The 20,464-nt window shown below is 44.2% G+C and overlaps 2 protein-coding genes across 7 annotated transcripts; one reads left to right on the top strand and one right to left on the bottom strand.

The window, feature by feature from the left end:
* Positions 1-174: 174 nt before the first annotated feature.
* Positions 175-5,869, bottom strand: NSMCE1 (NSE1 homolog, SMC5-SMC6 complex component; the record flags this gene model as incomplete). Of its 6 annotated transcripts, XM_080618003.1 has the most annotated exons (8): positions 5,494-5,869; positions 5,033-5,176; positions 4,162-4,283; positions 3,192-3,269; positions 2,300-2,446; positions 1,183-1,299; positions 754-874; positions 175-309 (listed from the first exon to the last, which is right to left on the bottom strand). In XM_080618003.1, exons 2-8 carry the CDS (start codon positions 5,148-5,150, stop codon positions 227-229), a joined length of 786 nt encoding a protein of 261 aa, XP_080474129.1. In that variant the 5' UTR covers positions 5,151-5,176; positions 5,494-5,869. The 6 variants fall into 6 exon arrangements, with proteins under 6 accessions (XP_080474129.1, XP_080474126.1, XP_080474124.1 ...); XM_080618000.1 differs by lacking the exon at positions 175-309 and having other exon boundaries at positions 380-874; positions 5,033-5,232; XM_080617998.1 differs by lacking the exon at positions 175-309 and having other exon boundaries at positions 380-874.
* A 188-nt stretch (positions 5,870-6,057) lies between these two features.
* Positions 6,058-18,672, top strand: IL4R (interleukin 4 receptor). The gene is made up of 10 exons (XM_080617834.1): positions 6,058-6,168; positions 8,367-8,480; positions 11,934-12,075; positions 12,923-13,077; positions 13,986-14,140; positions 14,690-14,846; positions 15,603-15,702; positions 16,317-16,386; positions 16,607-16,683; positions 16,788-18,672. The coding sequence occupies exons 2-10, from the start codon at positions 8,411-8,413 to the stop codon at positions 18,517-18,519; spliced, it is 2,658 nt and encodes an 885-aa protein (XP_080473960.1). The 5' UTR covers positions 6,058-6,168; positions 8,367-8,410; the 3' UTR covers positions 18,520-18,672.
* The last annotated feature ends 1,792 nt before the right edge of the window (positions 18,673-20,464 follow it).

Raw genomic sequence — 20,464 nt, 5'->3', positions numbered from 1 at the left:
CCAGCCCAAGAGCATGGAGAACTACAAATACAAACAGCCTCCAAGAGAGCTGTGCAGGCATAACTGAAGGAGAACAGGAAGGTCAATGATAATTTTATTGTAAAATTCTTAAAAGCTTGAGGAAAACCCAAGTACACTGACGTCTGCATTGTTGCTAATGAATACAATACAAGCCTGGCTGTTCTGCAGGAGTGGGGAAAAGAGATTTTACTAAAATCCAGTTTTCCTAGGATCGTCTCGTGCTGAGCATGAAGCTCTTCTCTGTTCGCGCTGGTTTTGGTGATGACTGGGTGTCTGTGCGACTCACTCCTGTGAAGAAAATAAGGAAGGTCAATGACAGACACATAAAAAAGGTTGATACTATATAACCTCCAGATTTCTAAAATGCTTTATACACTCCTGTGTTCCTGTTCAGTGTCCAGTTTCCCTGGCTATATAAAGGAATTCCAAAGATACCGTGGTGGTCTTGGAAGCTCAGTATTTCCGAAGGTTTTAGTGTGATGTGCTGTGTCCCCGGCTCTCCTGTTACACACAATATGAACACTACCTGCTCGTGACCACCAGGCATAACCCTTGTGTTTTCAGGGCTCAGTGTTGCCCCTGTATGGTTTTCTCTATGAAACATACAACTGAAGTCAGAAATAACTGGCAACCCTGCTAGAGCTGTCACTAACACAGGCAGTGCCCTGGGTATCAGCCCCTTCTTGAGTATTATTGTACTCATCTTTTTTTGTTTTAAATAGTTCTTGGTACCTGGGATGTCACAAGTCCAGAAATCATTACACTGTGGACAGCGAGGTTCAGCCTGAGCTCTAAAGTACTTCCTGATGCAAGGTAAATGCATTCCAATTCCACAGGATTCACATACTTGGCTCTGAAATCAAAAGCATTGAAAATTTTTATAATCTGTGCTTCAGTTTAATCTTGTTAAAAGGGCAGCAGACACACTGCGGCATTCCAAAGTAGAGCTGGTGGATACTCAAAGCTGCTAAATGATAAAGGAGGTATTTTCCTGGAAACTAGGAAATACTGTTTCCCTTTATGGGCAAAATCTACCTTGAAAGACAAACTACACTGGGGTATTTGCATGCAATGAAGGAGACAACTGGGATGGAAACACTAAAATTGATACTCCCATGGTACCTCGGCAGATGCCCACTGAGGTAATAAAACAAATGTTACCTGAATGGCAAGGCTGTGACAGATGTTACACTTCCTTGCCACATCTTGGTAGTTGCTGAGAATGTATTGTTCCATCTCAATTATGCAGCGAGTATGCAGAGTAAATTCTCCATTTCTCTAAGGAAACAAGTGGCAAGACGAGGAACTTCTTTTAATTCCTTTTACCTTCTTGACTTTCCTGGTCACCTGCTAGCAAGCATTTGACATCCCCTTTCTTCTGCCATCATGAAACTAACATGCTGACACTGATGCAATGCAAAGTCAAAATACTTTTGAGGTAGCAGAATTAATGTGTTTAGAGGATCAGAATAAAGATCTCACACCTTTAACAGAGATTTATCTAGTCCTAAGAAGGTATATATTAGCAGGCATGCTCTCCTTAAAGACATGCAGTTTTTGGACCTTCCATTTGCCCATTAGCAGAAATTCTGCTGGCTTTCAGCAAAATCTAGGCATTTACTGCTTGAGGTATCTTTGAAAATCTCTGCTAAATCACTAACATAAGTAAATGTGTGGCAGCAGGCTAGAGACTATGATGCAAGGAATCCAGAAATAAAAGGATGGAGGTCTCACTTGTCCTGAAAAGCAACTGCAGTGTCCACGTGGTAAGCTCATCTTGGTTTCTCCCTCGTGAAAATTAAAGGAGATTTAAAAATGTGCACATTTTTATGCCCATGCATTTCTGGTACAGGAGTTTTCAACATGTTTGGCCTCACAGCTTTTCAGGATATTATAAACTTAACAGTTACAATTGACATTTACCTTAACCATAATGACACTGATCACCCTGAAAAGCTTTCCTCAGGTCTTGTTCCAAGTTTAAGTAAGCCATGCTGTTGTGAACCAAGGAGGTCTCTATGCCACAGCGCAGGGCTGTACACACATATGCATCTAGCTCAGAGGCAAGGAACTAGAATCATGTCCTGTGTAGACCTACCCAAGGAGTTCTTCCTTGTCAGTGTACTACCTTTTCTGCAACAAACACTGAAGCAGCAATAAGTACATGCCCCACAAAAACATTTTTGCTGTCATTCATTAAAGAAAACTCCAGTTTCAGCCATAAGAAAGTAATAGCTGCACCTATTAAAATACAGACACTTGAAGACACAGCAGTTACCTCAGAGAGCCACTTATCCTCCACAAAAACTTTCAGTACTTGTTCCGCTTCCTTTTTCTTCATTTTCTTTGTCTTAAGTTGGTCAGCCAAGTTTAAAATATCTGTAGAAGGGGCAAAGCCATTTTCTGATAAAATGATTAGGTCCATCTACAGAAAGAAACATATTCAACTATTAAAAACACCCATGCAATTAGACAGACACACCTTATAGTAACGTGCAGCTTTTTTAGCTTCCATACATAGGAGATATATTACAGTATATGGCTTGGCCCAGAACTGTAATACAAAGGCCAAAAGCTGAGACAGCTGTCAGTACTTTGACAGCTTTAATCCTTGCCAGGAAAACATTTCCACAACTGTACAGTGCTGCCTAAATGAAGCTGCATTCAGGGACCTTGAGCATACTCGGGGGTAAGAGATCCACTTCCTTCTACTTGGTCTTTGTCAAGGTTCTTTTGAGGAAAACCCTCTCCCTACTCAAGGAAGTGTAAGTTTGCCCACGCTGGAGTCAGTAGCACTGCTGAATTTACCTGGCATTTGAAGGCTGTAGCAGTGTTACCAATCTGCAGAATTTCTCACTGGAAACATTTGCTTCCCGTTATCACAGAGCAGCATATAGAGCCAGTAGGATTGTGTGCCATGACCATGCCATCACTGCAGTGCTGACAGGCCTGCAGAGGTGCTTCACTGGTTATGTGAGAGGGCAGGGAAATCTGTGGGTTCTGTCCATGCAGACTAGGCTTTGCAGGTGGCACAGCACAGGCAATGCACCTCTTGCCAATTTGTACAGAAAATTTCATGAGTGTGGAAAAAATCACTTCCATTTTCATGCATTTGAAAATGGTACCTCCACAAATAATGTGATCTGCTACCTAATAACTGACTCACTTACTGTTTTTCTGAACAATTCTAATTCATTTTCGGTATAGTCAGACGCCATTTTAGTTATTTCAGTTTCTGCCAAATTCACCTACAAAAAAGAAAATAATAATACTTAAATTGCCATCAAAGTTGCCTTTGTGTTTCTGCACCATAAATTGTAAAAGATCTTCTGGAGTAAAGAACACATTGATTCACAGAAATGTCGTTTCTTTAAGTGGCATGAAAGAGGCTGTTCCTTAAAGATGGCACTCAGTGGTACTCGAGTCCTTTCTTCAGGACTGGTCTTCCAGCCACGTGTTCTCCACAGCTGTCTCTGCCCAGTCCAAGCTCTTAAACAGCCCAACCTCCCCCATATAGCTCTAATACAGCATATTAGTTCCATGCAGCGGAACACCAGGATACTGTGCTGGACAGTAGCAGTAATTATGTTACAATAGCCATTCTTGTTTTGCTCTGAAGAACAGTTGCTGTTATTTCGTATTCTTACTGCACATGCTACTGCTATTGATTATTAGCTCCACTAAATTGGCAAAATGACCCAGAAAGGTTAAAGCAGCAGCTAATGTTAGAATACCTCCTGCACACTCTTTTGAAATTCCTATACAACCTTCCTTCTTTGACATGCACAATACACAGCATTTAGGGAAACTTTTATAGGTCATTCCTTGTGAACCCTTTTATGCTAGGTTGATTTTTGACTAAGAGACAAAACTAATCTTGGGGGGCTGTGTTTTCTAGTTTAAAAATTAGTCTTGTGAAAGAAAGCCCCTGTGAAAAAGAAATCTCATGTCAGCAGTGTTAATGCTAAATAAATGAGCACTGCTGCAGTCTTGCTGCCATGTTCCATTTCCATGCACCTCAGCTGTTGGCAGTTTATCCTCCCACTTCCCTCTTCTGCAAGTAGCTTCTACAGCAGCTGCCAGCATAACAGGAACAGCCCCACTTAAACCAGGTGATGGCAGCATCATATACGTACTTACTAAAGCATAATGCGCTCTCCCGTCATCTTCTGACAGTCCCTTCCGGATCTGCATAAACAAAGGCTGTAGATGCCTGTTGATGGTACTGATGAAATCATCCAGTTTATCATGCGCGTAATAGACTGAAAATAAATCAGAGCACATAGACAAACGACCCAAACAGCTTCACATCAGACAGATCTTTGTGTGTTTTATCTGCTGAAACTTCAGTGTAACTTGGTAAGGAACTGAGCTTAATAAAGCAGTATTCAGACAGGTCTGTTGTGTTTAGCAGATAGGTCATTTTCTTCTGCTGCTGACTACTGCTTTCAGAGAAGCTCAGCTCCCAGACATTCTGCCAGGACTACCCTACTTCCAAAGCACTGGATTAAACTGTTTGTAAAGCCTGAATTTCTAATAACTCCCCCTGTAAAATGTAGTACCTTGAAAAAAAAAAAAAAAAAAGAAAAAAATACAATTGCTGCAAATTATTTTTTGTGACAGAAATAAATTACTTCCTTCTGTAGGACATAAAATGCAACTCAGCTAATGCTGTAATCAGATGTCCAACATGTTTTCAGCATGCAAGTCAGTGAGCTGTGCTGCACTCATGTATATTCAGTGCATGCTAGATCTCAGGATGTGTAATTTAAAACTGCTGGAGTTATCTGCCTTTCAATAGTAATTTAAAAGGTTTAAAATCAGTAATTTGAACAGTATTTGGGTGTTTCCTTTTAAATGGCATTTTTTGTTCTTGAAGAATTCCTTGTGAGAACGCTCCCATCATTAAACTTTCTTTAGATGGCACATGCCTTTCAGAAATACAATTTTTGTAACCAGGAAAAAAACAGTTCTTCCATCTCCCCACTTTTTCCCCAAAAGAGAGACACACCGTTATGGACTTCACAGCAGTGTTTGTGTAATTTCCTTGCCTCAGATCCTTCCATTATCCCATGAGACATCAGGACCTGCAGGAACTGTCGATGAGCATCAGTCATCTGAGCTGCCATCGCGATACTCCACCAGGCTCCGAATGCTGCAAGAGGTGTATGCAGTATCAGTGCACATGTTCATGCAGATGAAGAACACACACTGCAAGCACACAGAGAATTCAATTAAACTGACACTGACTCAGGGCAAAAAGAAAATCCCCAGGTTGTTCTCAGAACACAGACAGCGACTAACTCCAAGGTTTTAGAAGGATGCAAAAGATAAAGTCCGACTAATTTTAGCTACAGAAGAGACGAGCATAGGCACTGTGCTCTCATACCCCCCCACTGGACACGGCAGTGCTGTATCTGTAACCACCAACACCTTGCACGGTTTGTGTTGATGCTTCTGCTCACCACATACCCCGATGACTTGTGTAATGAGGAGTGCAGCTTGCTCCGGACACAAATCCTCCTCTAAACGTCCTGAACAATACCGGAACTAAATAAACGCATCTCCAGTTATCCTTGACCGCTGCAGCCAAACCACCGCTAACAGCTCACCAGAACGACAAAGCTTCCGGGCCCCTGCGAGGCCGAGCGAGGCCCAGGCCGAGGTCAAGCCCCAGCATTCGGCAGCGCCGGCCGAGCGCGGGAAGCAGACCCGGGCGTGGGAGCTGCTGGGGCAGGGTGACAAACCGTCCTCGGCCGCCTGCCCAACCCGCCGGTGAAGCCTCGGGCCGCCGCCTCACCCGCTGGCCGCTGCCGGCCCCGCGCTCGAGCCTTCGGCGATCGCTGCGGCTGCCTGCGATCGATCGGTTCTGCGCGGGGCCCGCCCCGTGACGCCGCTGCGGGCGTGGCCCCGCCCCGTGGTGCTTTCAGCGCCGTCCGGCGGTGGGAGACATTTCCGGCGCTTGGGCCGGGGCAGAGGCGAGGTTTGCTGCGTTCCGCTCCGCTTGAGGCGGAGGACGCGGGCCTGGGGAGTGCAGTGCCCGTGTCCGCCGGACCCGCAGGTGTCGTGGGGTCGGTACGGACCCTGTGTAGACCGAAGCCCTGGCGCGGAAGGCCGCCGCGCGGAGCAGGACCCGGACCCGGCCAGGTACCTCCAGCGGCCCTTCCGCCCCTCTCGGCTCGGTGGCCGCGCGGGCTCCTCCCTGTTGCGAGCTGTGTCGGGGCCGAGTTCGGGCGCGTTGCTGCCGGGGCCGCCGTTGCCTTCGCCGGGGCGGAATGGGCGCCCACTGTGCGCGGTGCGGGCGGGGGCACGGGCGGAGCTCCGGGTGCTGCTCGGAATGTCCCGGGGTCGGCGGGGCCGGGGAAGCGCCGTCGCAGTTTTCCCTTGCCCCTTGTCGAGGCCGCTGGACTCGGAGGCTGCGACTGAGGCGAACCCCGACAAAACGGGTGGGATTCCCAGCAATGCCCTTCCTGCTGGAATGCCCTCCGGCGGGTGCGGGACGAGGCGGTGGAGGACGGGCTCCTGTCCCGGGCTGTGGTGCTCACGGTTTGCGCTTCGAGCGGGTTTTATTTCCAGCCTGTCCCGGTTCGGTCTCTGCAGTAACGGAACACCCGCAGGGCTCGACCTGCGGCCCTTCCCGTTACGGGGGTGCCGTGTCCTTGTCCCCTTTGCTGACTTCTGTCATCTCGGTATGAGAACATACTGGAGAGCAGGAGCTTCAGCTGAAGTCATCACCCAAATCTAACTCGATCCACGTTTTTCCAAGAGAACTCATCTGCTCGTTTTGAGAGGCTCTCCCCTATCTGTCAGTAGGGGTTTATCCAGATGTGCCCCGTCCAGCTCCAGAAATGCAGATAACCCTTTATGTGTTGTTGTGGAACACATTAGCTCGAGGTATCCCAAATTACATGAAGGAATCTGTGGAATGAGGATTAAAAGGACATTAAAATATTAGTAAAATCAGTCATTTAAAAAGAATAAAAGATGTCTTGGTTCGTTAAAATCCACCAGTCTGAAGTACAGTTCCTTCTTTAGTGATCATACAAGACAGGAAATCCTGTGTGAGACAAACGTAAGGGCTAGCGGACAGGAAAGCTGTTCGATGTTAACATCTCCTCCTTTCGCATCGGGTTCATCGTCCACTGCTGTTATTAAAAGAAAGCTTTCTGGGTTTATCAGCAGCGTTTTCCCAGGGTTTGCAGTTCGAGCCGGGGGGTAGTGCCGTGCGCGGGGTACCGCCGCTTGCTGCATGCGCAGAGCTTCCCTCCTCCGGGGGAGATGGTTTTGCTGTGCCGTCTCTGATTCACACATGCTTGCGTGATGCAGGACTCTCAGCCAAACTTTGCAGAGTTTCTTGGAACTTCAGTCATGCAGCAGTTACTTAACAATGGGCTGGAAAGCAAACACTTCCTCTCGTGGGAATTCCAGGAAAATCTGGGGAAAGCTGCAGGATTTTTGTGTGCTGGAGCAGTTTGCTTTTTTTTTCTGAGCAGCAGCAAAAGCACTTGTATTCTTCTCAAATAACTATTGCTATGCTCAGTCATGTTTTGTTCCCAAAATGTGAAAAGCTCAAAAGCTTAACTGCATTGGGTACATTTCTAGTAACATGAACATTGGTAGCCATAGCTAATCCAAAATATGATATTCCACTGTGTGACTGTGTTGCATCAGCAAAAGAATCTTGGGGAATTGTGTTTTGAAAGTCTTAAATGAATTATTTCAACAGTTTCAGTTTACTTGAGCAGCTTTGCTGTGCTTAAGGAATTCTAATATGTGAAAGCTGCATAATTTTCCTCTCCAAAATTGTGCTGGTTTATATCATTACTTAGGTATGTGTTTCACAGCTTCTAATTATTTACTGGTTTAATGAATCTGCCTTTTGCTGAAGAAGGGCTCAGAGGTCTTTGCTAAAATCTTTTTCAAGAGGATTATATTATCGGGGTACTGTGATAAGACTTGGGGAAAACACTTTAGTAAATAGATCAGACACTTTATGCTTAAATTCTTTCAGTTATCTGAGTGGAATCATAGGGCTTTGGTGATGTGTTGCTTGTCAGTGATTTTGGTCTAGTCTTTACCCTTTCAATGCCTCACTGGCAGCTTTGTTTTTCTGGTAGCTAAAATGAGTGTCTCCAGTGCCAGCGTAGGATCCTACAATTCGAACTCTGCAGAAAAGTCTTGTATTGTTCTTGTACACCTCTCGTTCTTCCATGAGCTGGCTTTAGGGGGATGAGGCGCTGCAGGGGATCTGAATCCTAACATCTAGCAGAAGCAATAAGAAGAACTACCCCTTTACCTTCACTGGGACACTGATGTAAGCTTGGAATAATGTTTTCTGTTGGCAGGATTTCAGCACAGCTTGTCCTGCGGAGCCTGGCCAGTGTCAGTGATGGCAAGGCTTCCAAGTGCTGCACTGCATACCCTGTGGATCCTTTTCTTTTCATATACAACAAATGAAGGTACATTTGTCAATGTTTTCAATGATTATTCTGAGGTTTTTATCAGCAGCATTTTCCCTGGCCAGTAGGCAACACTGTTACCATCATTAACTACTATGAAATGTGTCAGAAGTACCCATATACTAGCCCGAGTTCTAAGGTTTTTGGTTGTTTTTTTGTTTGGGGGTTGGGTTGTGGTGGGTTTTTTTTTATTTCCCTTTTCCATATAGGCAAGAAAAAAAAAAAAAAAGGAATTTGCAGGAAGAAGGAACTGAAGTTTGGAATGTCATCTCCCTGCTTCACCATGACCTAACCTCTTTTGGACACTTGGCTCCAAACAACATGCTCAGCAGTAACCCAGGGACATCTCTGTAAAAATCACATTTTCTGTAAATTACCTTTATCAAGGTTTAATTTTACACATTTTTCCCCTGGTTAACTACGTGTTTCAGGTTTCTTCAGCATGATGTTCTAGTTGGGGATTAAAAAATAAATCCAGTATTTCAGTTCCCTTTTAACTGCATGAACTGAAGTCAACCTCTGTGCTCTATGTGGTTTCAAAAGGAAATTCTCCTATGTGTGAGGTTTAAACAAAGTACGGTGTACCAGAGATGAAAAGGGGGGTCACAGGAAAAGGGTAGAGAAAATAATGTACAGATCTGGAAAGACCTGAGGACACTGAAAGGTAAAGCAAAGCCGCAAATCAGCATAGCTTAATGCAGCAGGAGGAGCTTCGTTTAGTTGAAGTATTCTTGTGAGTGTAAGATCATTAACACATTGAAAAATAATGATGTTGATCTTTAAAAGGCTTCAAAAGTCTGCTTTCTTCTGATGATTCCTGGGGTTTTTTGGAGAATCAGGGGCTGTGCAGAAGGAAAGGGAGCTAAATGTGTGTCGTGGTTTAAGCCCAGGCCGTAAATCAGAACCACGCAGTCCACTTCCCCCCCCCACCTTTCTTCCCTCCGCTTCTGGAGGGACGGGGAGGAGAATCGAAAGAATGCAGCTCCCACGGGTTGAGATAAGAACAGTTTAATAACTAAGGTATAACACAAATCACTACTGCTACCACTAATAGTAATAATGATAAAGGAAATAACAAGCAAGAGAATACAACCGCTCACCAACCGGTACCTCACCCCCACCCTGCCATGATCCAGCCCTTCCGGGAACTCTCCGTTCTACATCCTGGGCATGACGTGCTGTGGTATGGAATACCTCTTTGGCTAGTTTGGGTCAGGTGTCCTGTCCCTGCTTCCTCCCGGCTTCTCCTCCTCCCTGGCAGAGCATGAGACTCACAAAGTCCTTGGTCAGTCTAAACATTCTGACCCACAACTGAAAACATCAGCTTTATCATATTATTCTCAGGTCAAAAGTCAAAACACAGCACTGCACCAGTAGAAAAAATGACTGCTACTGCTAAACCAGGACAATGTGGTGCAGCCATCCCGAAAGGATACTAGTGATAGTTCTAACTAACTAACCTGCTAACTGATGTTCTAACTAAAACCATTTTCTAAGTATCTGAACACCAATGAAGCTATGAGCTGCCTCAGGCCCAGGTTTAGAACCAGTGGATATGCCAGGCAATTCAGATTATTATTTGTACAGAAGTTTTAAATGGCTCTTTTACATTGCCAAACCTCCTCTTGGCATGAGTGAGCCGCGCTGAGATGACTGAGTTTACTCACGTGACTCAGACCTGCTTAGTAGCCAGGTTTTGTGGGAGACCTTGTAAAGAGGCAAGTGCAAGTGATGTGTGCTTTTTAGTGCGGGTGAAAGACCATACACTGAGAGTTCATTAGAGTCAGGTTTTTATTGAAGTACCAGAGGGTCTGGTGGTAGATCCTGTTGTATATTATGTATCTAAAAGGCATTTGACCATCCTGTTTGTTATACTTGCAGATGCTGTACTGTATCAGAAGTTATATTAGAATAAGCTAGACAAGTGGACTACAGAAAAGTAGAAATGAAGGGAGGATAAAACGAAATCAGGTATTTCTGACAACCAGAGGTTTTGCTTGGAAGGAATAATCTGAAGCTTAAGTATCCATTGGAAAGAACAAGCCTGTGAAGCAGTGACTGAAGGACAAGGACCTTAGAGGATGTGAATTGTTCACAACTTACTTAATCCTGAATTTGCAATGCAAATGACAAGAATGGAGAGTTAGTAATGTGCTGGGCCTTGTGAACAAAACTGGCCCTTGTATAATTGCCGTAGGAAACCTTCTAGCAGAGCCCCTTAGGAAGCTGTCAGAAAAATATCAATTAATGGGATTCTAAGCCCCAGCAAAAGCTATTCCAAATTCTGTTGACTGTTGAGCAGGGGAAGAGGATTTAGATCTATAGAACTTGTGCAGAAAAAGAGAGATGTTGTTGATATTTACCAATAACAGAGAAGTCAAACATTAGAGCAGGCAAAGAATTGTCTGGGATGATGAAAGTATTGGCTATTTCTGACTGCTTCATTTAGGAATGATTGTGTTCTGTCAGTCCTGATAACTGCATGACCTTACTGTCACACAGCTGCTCCTCCTCTGTGCCTTGTTTCACTCAAGTGCATCAGAAGAGTGTAAAACGAGGGAGGGGTGCTGAGGCTTGCGTGTTCCATTTCCCTTCCCACAACTAGCAAAGAGAGTTTAACCAATGTTTTCTATTTTTTTTTTTTCCTTAAATTCTGCTAGGGGAAGATTGTGATTGTGAACACTGGGAGTGCAGAGAGTTTGGGCTTTGCTGAACCTTCTCAGGGCCTGGAACGGTGTGACTCAGTCTCTCCAGGTCTCTGAACACTATCATAACAATGAAAAGTAGAAGACAGAACAGGAAATACTGAGTGAAATAAAGAAAAGGTGTATACTAGGAGAAGGCCTGTGACAGGAATTTCTTCTAGGCAATGGGGAAACTGCTCTGGGGAGGCAGAGAACATGCATTTGGGAGGCTTAGAACCATTGTAGGTAAAGCAGGAGCGCGTGCCTGTGGGCAGTGATTTTGGATTGTTAATTACATTTTGGCTTTTGAATGTTTTGAATTTAACACATAGGATGATGCTGTCTTCTAATTAAATGTTTTGTAATTAAATTAAAAGCTATCAGAATCAGTTTTTCTATGCTTGGAAGAATGTTGGCTGAGTTGTGCCTATTTCACTATTACTACTGCAGACCTTTATCCTGACAGATCGTAGACAATCACAGAATCACAGAATAGTTAGGGTTGGAAAGGACCTTAAGATCATCCAGTTCCAACCCCTCTGCCATGGACAGGGACACCTCACACTAAATAAATGTCTCCAGAAAGGGGGAGACATTTGGTGACTTGCATCTCTTTCCATTTACCTCAAGCATGACAAATAACAATGCTTGCATTGAATTCACAGAGGTTGGTGACTCCCTTTAGATGGAAAAGTGAATGTTTCTGCCTAGTCCTATTTATGTGGGGTTTTTATTCTTTTGCTTCTCCTTGTGTTCTGCTTCTCCCTAGTCATGGCTGCAGGGCATGTGCAGGAATTCGCGTGCTTCACAGACTACGACAAAGAGCTCGTTTGTCACTGGAAGGTGCCTGCACACATGAATTGCTCCAAAGAATTCCTCCTTTACTACAGGAAGGAATTTTTTTCTCTGCCGTAAGTATTTAGTAAGATGTCACCAGTGTTGAAATTTCGTCTGTCCTGTAGCCAGTATCAGCTCTGATCTCCCTCTACCATGAGTGCCTGAGACAAATGTAATCCCAGTTATTATTCTTGCCAGGAGGATGAGGGGTTGCAGCACACTGTTCAGTGGTCTGTTCTTCTGCAGACCTCTGCACACTTAGAATAGAGGAGTGATCAAGTCCCACCTGTAGCAGTGGTGGGGCTCACATAAGTTTACCAAACCTTAATTTCATGCAAAATGTTACCTCCTTCAGGAGAAATCTGACCTGATTCCTAATACACAGCCTGTGTGAAAGGTAGTCTCCCCTGCAGCCCAGGTGATTATCTCTGTTCACAGTTTTAACTCTGTGTTCAACCGCAGACTGTTGTCCCTGTTCTGCAGCAGGGCCTGTTGTCATCTCCTACAAAGGAAAATGCATTTGTGCTCTCCTGTTCCTCTCCGTGTAATTTCTGCACACAGACATCCAAATAACCTCACTGTGTACACCATAGTAAACCTGCTTGTATGCTAGCAAGCTGTCGGTCTGCTCCTTCGGAGGTTGGAGCGTGATAAGGGGTGTTAATTTTCCCTCTTGAGATCAGTCCTCAGCCTTTCTGTCAGGTTTTATTTGTGCAATACAGATACCCAAGGGGTGTCTGGGGAGTTGTTTGGGGGAGCTCAGTTTTGGTTTGGATTTGTTTGGGCTAAACATTCCCAGGAACTGAGCTTATGTGTCTCAGGTTTGATTAGCTCTACACATTGGGAAGCTTGATTTCACCTTTTCAAGAAATAGTGTGCCACCCTCTCTAAACATCACGTCATTTTCTGCCTGTTTTCCAGAAACAGTGTGTGCGTCCCCGAGAATGGAAAAGAGAGTTTGAAGTGCACTTGCACAATATGTCCGGATTATTTTGTATCAGGCCTCACATATGTTCTAGCTCTACAGTACAATGGGACTGATATGTGGAATTACAGTGTTACACCAGCCCTGGTTGGTAAGAAACTGTTTACTTTGTCATCAGGACATCTGGCTGCAGGCTTTGCAATCCTAGCTAACTCCTCATTCAAGTCACTGGAGTGGTTTTCCTTTACCAGAGGTGAAAAGTGTCATGCTGGCTTAAATGCAAACTCCATTTGGCTTAGAAACCTGATTCTGTAGTAGGTTCTTAAGAAAAGGGTCTGAGTAATGAGGCAAGCAGGGAGTGATTCTTCCTTTAGCAGTACCCTCTCAGTTGCCAGGAAACAGCAGTTCTGGGGCTTAGACATGTCTTTAATGCATTTGCATTTGTGGCTGTGGAATTCAGGGGTGAAGAGGAATGTGCCCCTTCTAGGTTCTAGAAAGACACTAGGTTATCCCTGCTGAAATTTCTTCCATTCCTGATCTGCCACACTCTGATTTTTCATACACATTGAGTCATCCCCGCAAGCAGAAATTATTACAGTAATTGCTGTTGGATTATAACAACCAGTGAAAAGAAGGTAATGACCCCGCTCTTCGCAAGACAGAGCATACGGGCAGTTTGTATCTTTCTACAGGCACCTTGTTTGTTTCTAACAGCGTGCTTGTTCAAAACACTTGTCACCTCAAGCACTCAGAGAATCAGTCACACACCTCAGGCAGGCATTCGTCTGCATCATTGCGTTTTTCCAGGCTGAAAGCTGTGCCCAGCGCACCGAAGGGTTGAACTTGCAGTTTGTTCAGCCAGCTTGAAAAGTTGGTGCTTGTTAATGAATACCTTGCAATTGCTCTTTTTTGGTCTCTCTGTCCTTGTGCTGTATAGTGAAAGGGCTAAATGCATTGACTGTGATGAGATTCTGGTCTCTAGTGGATGCTTGTCTCTACTTCTCTCCATCAGTGCTTTGCTATTGCCGTTCTTCTTGATTGTATTTTTTTAACGTACAGTTAAGCCAAGGGCCCCCAAAAACCTTGCCATTGAGAAATTTGAAAATGGTAATTTCAATCTGAGCTGGGAGGAGAGCTACTCTCCTCCATCCATGCTCTCTGGACAGCCAGTCATCCATGAAGTGAAATACTGGAGGAAACAGCACCCGACAGAGGTAAGAGAAAGCCAGTCTCTTCATTTTCTGTCTCTCTGGAGTTCTCAGGCCTAAAAAGTCCTCTGAAAAGTCTAGGAACCTTTTAATGAATGATGGTATTGCCAAAGGTCACATTGCCCCAGAGTGGTGCAGCAGCGCTTTAAAGGATTGAAACTCTTCTGACTGCCACCCCAGAATTGTCTGCTGCACAGAGTAGACAGGGCAGAAATTGAAAATACACACTTCCGTTCCCTGAACTTAACTTGCTCCTTAGGCATCAGGAAGCTGCTCATGACTCCGTGGTGCAGTTGAGGCATTTCAGCCACCTCCCAGCACTTTAGGACAAGGCTTTTTCTGTTAGGGGGAGAACATGCTTGGTGGCATGTCACAAATGTCACCCACTCATGACAACAAAATGCAGCATCTCAAACACCAGATTAGGTACACGGTCATTCAGTTGCTCACTTGTGAAGGGCCACTGAAACATGTAACACCATTGTTACTTAATTGTTGTCACTGACCCTTCACCTCAGAAGCAAACCAAAGGGAAGTTTCTCATCTCCTTTTCAGGTTTTTGTAAAAGCAATTAACTACCAGGCAAAAAGCTTTGAAATCACTGCAAGCTCCTTGAGGAGAGGCTGTGATTACGTTGCAAGTGTGAGGTGTAACTATACAGACTACCCGGCCTACTGGAGTGAATGGAGTGAAGAAGTTGAATTTTACTATGGTGAGTATTGTAACAAATACCAGCTGGATAAAGGGATGGTGCAGTCGTACAAACAAGCCCTCAGCTCTCCTCTCAGAGAAGGGTTATGAATCAACATCTCCATCCTTTTGAATGCATTGCGGATACACCTATAAAGGCTTCCAAACAGACTGAACATAAGAAGGGAAACTGAGGAAGCGAAGACAAAGGGAAGTTGGATTGCTTAGCCTTGTGGAAAAAAAAAGGCTAAAAGGGAATGGGTTTATTCTCTATAAATATTTCATGAAGTAGACACCAGGGAAGAAGAGAGATCTAAACTAAAAAACACCATTGACATAAGAGCAAGTGGGTGTGAATGAACAAGACATATTTAGGCTGCAAATTAAGCAATACTTTATCCAGCAGAGAGCTGAGGGTTTTGGAAACCTCTGAAGAGCATCAGAGGGGACAAGAAGCATAGATGCACTACAGAGGAGATGATATTGTTAGGGACTGTGTGAGAGGTTTTCCCCGAGAGCTTGCAAATGGCTTCACAGTACAGAGTGTTGGCTCCTGACACCATAACTGTCTGCAGTATCTGCACTAATGCGTCGCACTTGCCACACACCATCACCACGGGTAGCTGTTTATGGCCTGTTGTTTATCTGCTGGAGACTTGATTTTACATCCTCTGAAGGAGCATTTTTTAAGGCGCAAAAGAGCAGCAATGAATTTCATATTGCCAGTACCTGTATTTAGATGCACATACACATGTAAGTGTACGTGTGTGTTTAACAGAATACCGAGTGACAGCTGAAGACATTCTGCAGATGGCTGTTCCTGTGTCCTGCATTCTGATCGTGGCACTATCTGTCGTTTGTTACTTCTGTTTTACCAGGTACGTAGCGTGCTGCCCATGGGTTTCCCAGAGCAGCACTTTGCCCAGATAGCAGTGTTGCTGTCAGTTAGCCGAGTGTCTTGGTCAGGAATCTAAGGGTTTGCTTTTCCTCAGCACCTGTATCTGGCTCTCTACCAGCAAATGTTTTATAAACATGAATCAGTTGCACTCTCATTTTCCGAATCGATAACTGAATGTTCTCTGTTAACCTCATCAGAATGGGCTTGTTAGTGTGTCCAAACAGGCTGCACTTCTGGGGTTTCTCAGGTTTTGGCCCATCTTTGCTGGAGTTCCAGTAGTGATGGTCAAATACCTGTATTTATTTTTAAATCTCTTAGTGTTAATGTGAAAGTGGGATCCCATCTGTTTTGTGCATCAGTTCAAACATGACTAGAAGATCGTGTAACACTGGTTTTGTAGAGCAGTCATGCACCAAACATACAAATATCTCTGCAATAGTTTAATGAAAAGCAGCACTTGAAGATGCACAGAACAAGCACTTCCTCTTGCTGCAGTGCAGGTGGCTAAGAGGGAGAGAAGAACAGAAGAGGGAAGTGCGCATTGATCAAGACAAAATGCAGTCAAAGCAAACAATTCTAATTCTTCCCTTGCAGAGTGAAGAAAGAATGGTGGGATCAAATCCCAAATCCAGCAAAGAGCCATTTGGTCGTAAAAAATGTCAAGGTAATTTCAAGGCTTTACAAAAAAACCCTAATATGTAATAATATGTAAATTAAATAAAATAATTATTAATAATTAAATTATTATTATTTATAATTAAATAATAATTAATAATTAAATAAAATAGTAATACGGATATGTAATAAGTGCTATTGTCTGGCTAGTGCAGGGGTTATGAAATACAATTCACATGTGTCCTAAATCTCATTTGTGTCTTTATTAGTTTTCAGTTTTGTGCTACATTGATGAAATGAAGCTCCCTTTCCATGACTTAAAACAGAATCATATGGAAAAGGAAATGTAAGTAAAACAAAGGAGGAAAAAAACCAAACTGCTTTACAGCGTGACGTAGTTCCCTCTTACATAAACATTAACTCTCCTTTCCTTTTGATTTCCAAAAACAGAAGCTGCAAGAACTGTCTGGCTCAAATCTTGTCAAGCCAAAACTTCAAGGGAAAAGAGAACACCAGAAATGCTGAGAAATCTTGCAGTTGTCACAACAAGTCTGGACAGTGGTTTCTGAAAGGCAGCAGCGCAGTTTTAACCCCTGAGACAATTCTGGTTGAAGAGTCGATAGAAATTTGTGAATGCTTACCAGACATTGAGGCTGAGCACCAGGAAGAGACTAGTGACCATATCGCTGTGTTTGAGCCTTCCGAGAGCTGTGTCAGTGCTTTCAGAGAGCACACTGAACACAATGATGCTCTAGCTAGCATGTTTATTAAGCTCCTGGCAGATGAAAATATGCGAGACCATAAAGACCCAGACATCGTCATGGGTGAGAACAAAACCTTTGAGAAACTTGAGTCAGAAAATCCCTCACAGCAAAATACAAATGAAAGCACAGCCCAGAGTCGGCAGCCGTGTGACTTTTCCCTTTTCACGAGAGCTTCTCAAGATGATTACGATTGTAGTACAGCCAGCAAGAAGTCAGAACAGTCAGAAGAATCCTTTGAATCTGGCTATCACAGCTCCAGCACAAATTATGCTTCTCTGGATGCAAGAGAACTTCAACATATGGTTCATCAAAGCCTTTTTCCATGCGGTTCTGAAAGTCAGCATGATTTGTGTGTCCTCATCCAGGAATCTCCAAATAAACCATCATTTGGGACCAAAAAAGACAGAGTAAGCAACCCTGCACACAAGAGTTTTGATACCCTTCTGTCTCCATCCATGGGGCTGTGTAGCTCTGCATATAAGAGCTTTGACACCCTTACGTCTCCATCCACGGAGCCCTGTGGTTCTGCTTACAAGAGCTTTGACACCCTTACATCTCCATCCATGGAGCCCTGTGATTCTGCTTACAAGAGCTTCGACACCCTTACATCTACATCTATGGAGCCCTGTGGTTCTGCCTACAAGAGCTTCGACACCCTTACGTCTCCATCCATGGAGCCCTGTGGTTCTGCCTACAAGAGCTTCGACACCCTTATGTCTCCATCCATGGAGCCCTGTGGTTCTGCCTACAAGAGCTTCGACACCCTTATGTCTCCGTCCATGGAGCCTTGTGGTTCTGCCTACAAGAGCTTTGACACCCTTATGTCTCGGTCTATGGCTGACAGTAGCCTGAGTGTGTACTTTGAAAATGTGTGCTCCTCACCACCTTTAATACGGTTTTCAGACACAGCAGAACTGAGCTGCAGAGATCAAATTTATCAGCCCCCTCGCAATCACACATGTTACACCAACTACAGATCTCCCTGCACTGAGCTTGATGTTCACAGCACCTCTTCAGAACATAGTGATTTTCCATCTTTTCCCACATGTGCAAATGACAGTGCTTCAGCTTTCTTGCCAGAAGAAGAAATACATAACCAAGTAACATACCAAAATGTTCAAAAGAAAGCCAATGTCATTTCTTGCCCCACTGGGCCTCAGCCATCTGGTTATCAACCTTTTGATAATGTAGTTAAGTGTAATGGTACATACCATGACAATGACAGTGAGGTTATCTCCAGGCCACAGTGCGAATCCTTCACTCATCTTTTGCACAACAGCCTGAGAGGAACACCTCCAGAAATGGTCTCTGAACCTGACCTGAAGACAGATGACCACGTATGTTTGATTGCACAGGGTTTTGATGGCAGAAGTGTCCCAGATTTAGTCTTTAGTGAGGATGTTTGCACAGACCGGTGATGGCAGCCTTTGGATCATGAACTCTAATGAGCTGTCTGGTGATAGCAAAGATGAAAATACCAGCAGAGAGGAGCTGGTATTGCATGCGTTAGAGCCAAACTGTCAAGATTTTAACAGCAGAGAGAGAACTACAAAGGGGACAAAGCCTAACAGCTTTAACTGTACTGGTAAAGGAATGCAGGAGAGCAGCAGTAACAGACTGAATAGTGCCTTCTGCTGCCACATGCACAACCACTTGAGGAAACATGGCAATGCAGGGGAAAATCAGGAGTTGATGGAGCCCACAGTAGGCAGGAGGTGCAGCTCTGCAGCTGCTTTACCAGAACAATCACTGGCCAGCACTGAACTAAACTTAGAAAGAAAAACTGCAGAGTCCCCAGAGCTCCTGGTCTCAGACAAGTTGGTGCCTCCTCTTTCTGTGGATAACTCCTGTCCTGCTGATTCTTGCACCATTCACAGTGAGGGTTCCAGACTGGCACCTGTGGTTCAAAAAAGCCCAGTAGAGCTTTCGAGAGAAAACAGGGAGAATGAAACAAAAATTAATTGTGTACAAGGCTTTGTCCAGGAGGACAACTGCTACATGAAGGTCGCCTAGCCACATGTGCCAGGGCTGCACCAAACCAGTCCTTGGAAATAAACTGTATGGCAGATTGAAATGTTGCTTGTTCTTCCAATCTTGACTGAAGTGAGGGCTGCTGCAGCTCAGACAAGGATTCAGTTGGGATGTGATACCCATGCCTGCTGCAGGGCTGGCACAGTATGTGATGCAGGCCCCTGGGAACAGTAGGGATTGGTACCTAGCAATTGCAGCTACAGATCTGTCACGGGTGCAAAGCCAGAGCTAAAGCTTCTCTGGCCTTGGCTGTTCTCTAAAGTCAGAAGCAGCTGAATAATGTAGGAGTTCCTGGTTCAGCTCCTGTGGTTGTGCCCCAGCTCTATGTTGCTTGGAAGCACACAGAGGTGATGCAGAAGATGCTGACACACTTGGAAGTAGGATGTAGGTGCACATCAAAGGGGAGCTTCCATAACTTATTTATTGGGGTGAAGGGAGGAGGGAGGTCCTGTGTGCCTAGCCCCAGTGTGGGGTGTTGTTTCTACACATGCTCAATCAAGATGCAAAATAAAGATTCCTATTATTTGACCTTACACAATGCTGTTACTGATGATTAGTTTCTTATTTTGTAGAAGCAAGCAGTTATTTCATACTTCTACAGCTGTAAATGAAATCAGATACTTCTAAGCAGTGTTTTCCCAGGAAGTTTATCTGTTTAAGATCAGGCCTCCTGAATTGATGGAGCTTTTTCCCGGTTTTTTAAGGCAGCATGTGCTGCTTGGTGGTTAATGATTCCAAAAGTTTTACTCATAACTCTGCACATTTCTAGGGCATTATATATTTTGGTGTGGTACATTCCACCCCAATCAGCTGGCAGTGGTGCAGAATAGTTGAGAACTATTAAGACACTTTTTGTGTACTAAAATACGTATGTATGTTCTTATTAAGTTAGAAACCCTTATTTGCATTGCCATGTATAAGGAAGCCATAATGCTGGGCACAGAAACTGATTTAACGTGGTTTGTAAGATTTTTGTACTGCAAATCTCGCTTCAAAGTTTGGTTTGGCCAAGTAGGAGAGGTATCTCCCCATCAGTTTTGAAGCAGTAAAAAAAGGTTTGTAAGCCCTGGGAGGAGGCGCACGGTGAAATGTCTGTATTTAGATGTGATGGTTAATGTTTAGTTAATACAGTTAATCAAAGGCACTGGTTTGTAGCTCACTTTCACTGAGGTGGTGGTTGGTGAAAGATCTCACTGCTTGTAGCTAAGGTGTTGGTGAACATGTTATTTATTTGTTTTTACTGAAAACATCAGGTTGAGTTTTATTTCCACTCAGGTGAGGTTTATTTCTATCAGAATTACTCTTTCTTTGCACAAGGGGAGTCACTGCTGC

Source organism: Psittacula echo (genome assembly GCF_963264785.1).
Source record: "Psittacula echo genome assembly, chromosome: 5".
Classification (NCBI taxonomy): domain Eukaryota; kingdom Metazoa; phylum Chordata; class Aves; order Psittaciformes; family Psittacidae; genus Psittacula; species Psittacula echo.
This window is presented reverse-complemented; position numbering and strand designations above follow the sequence as displayed.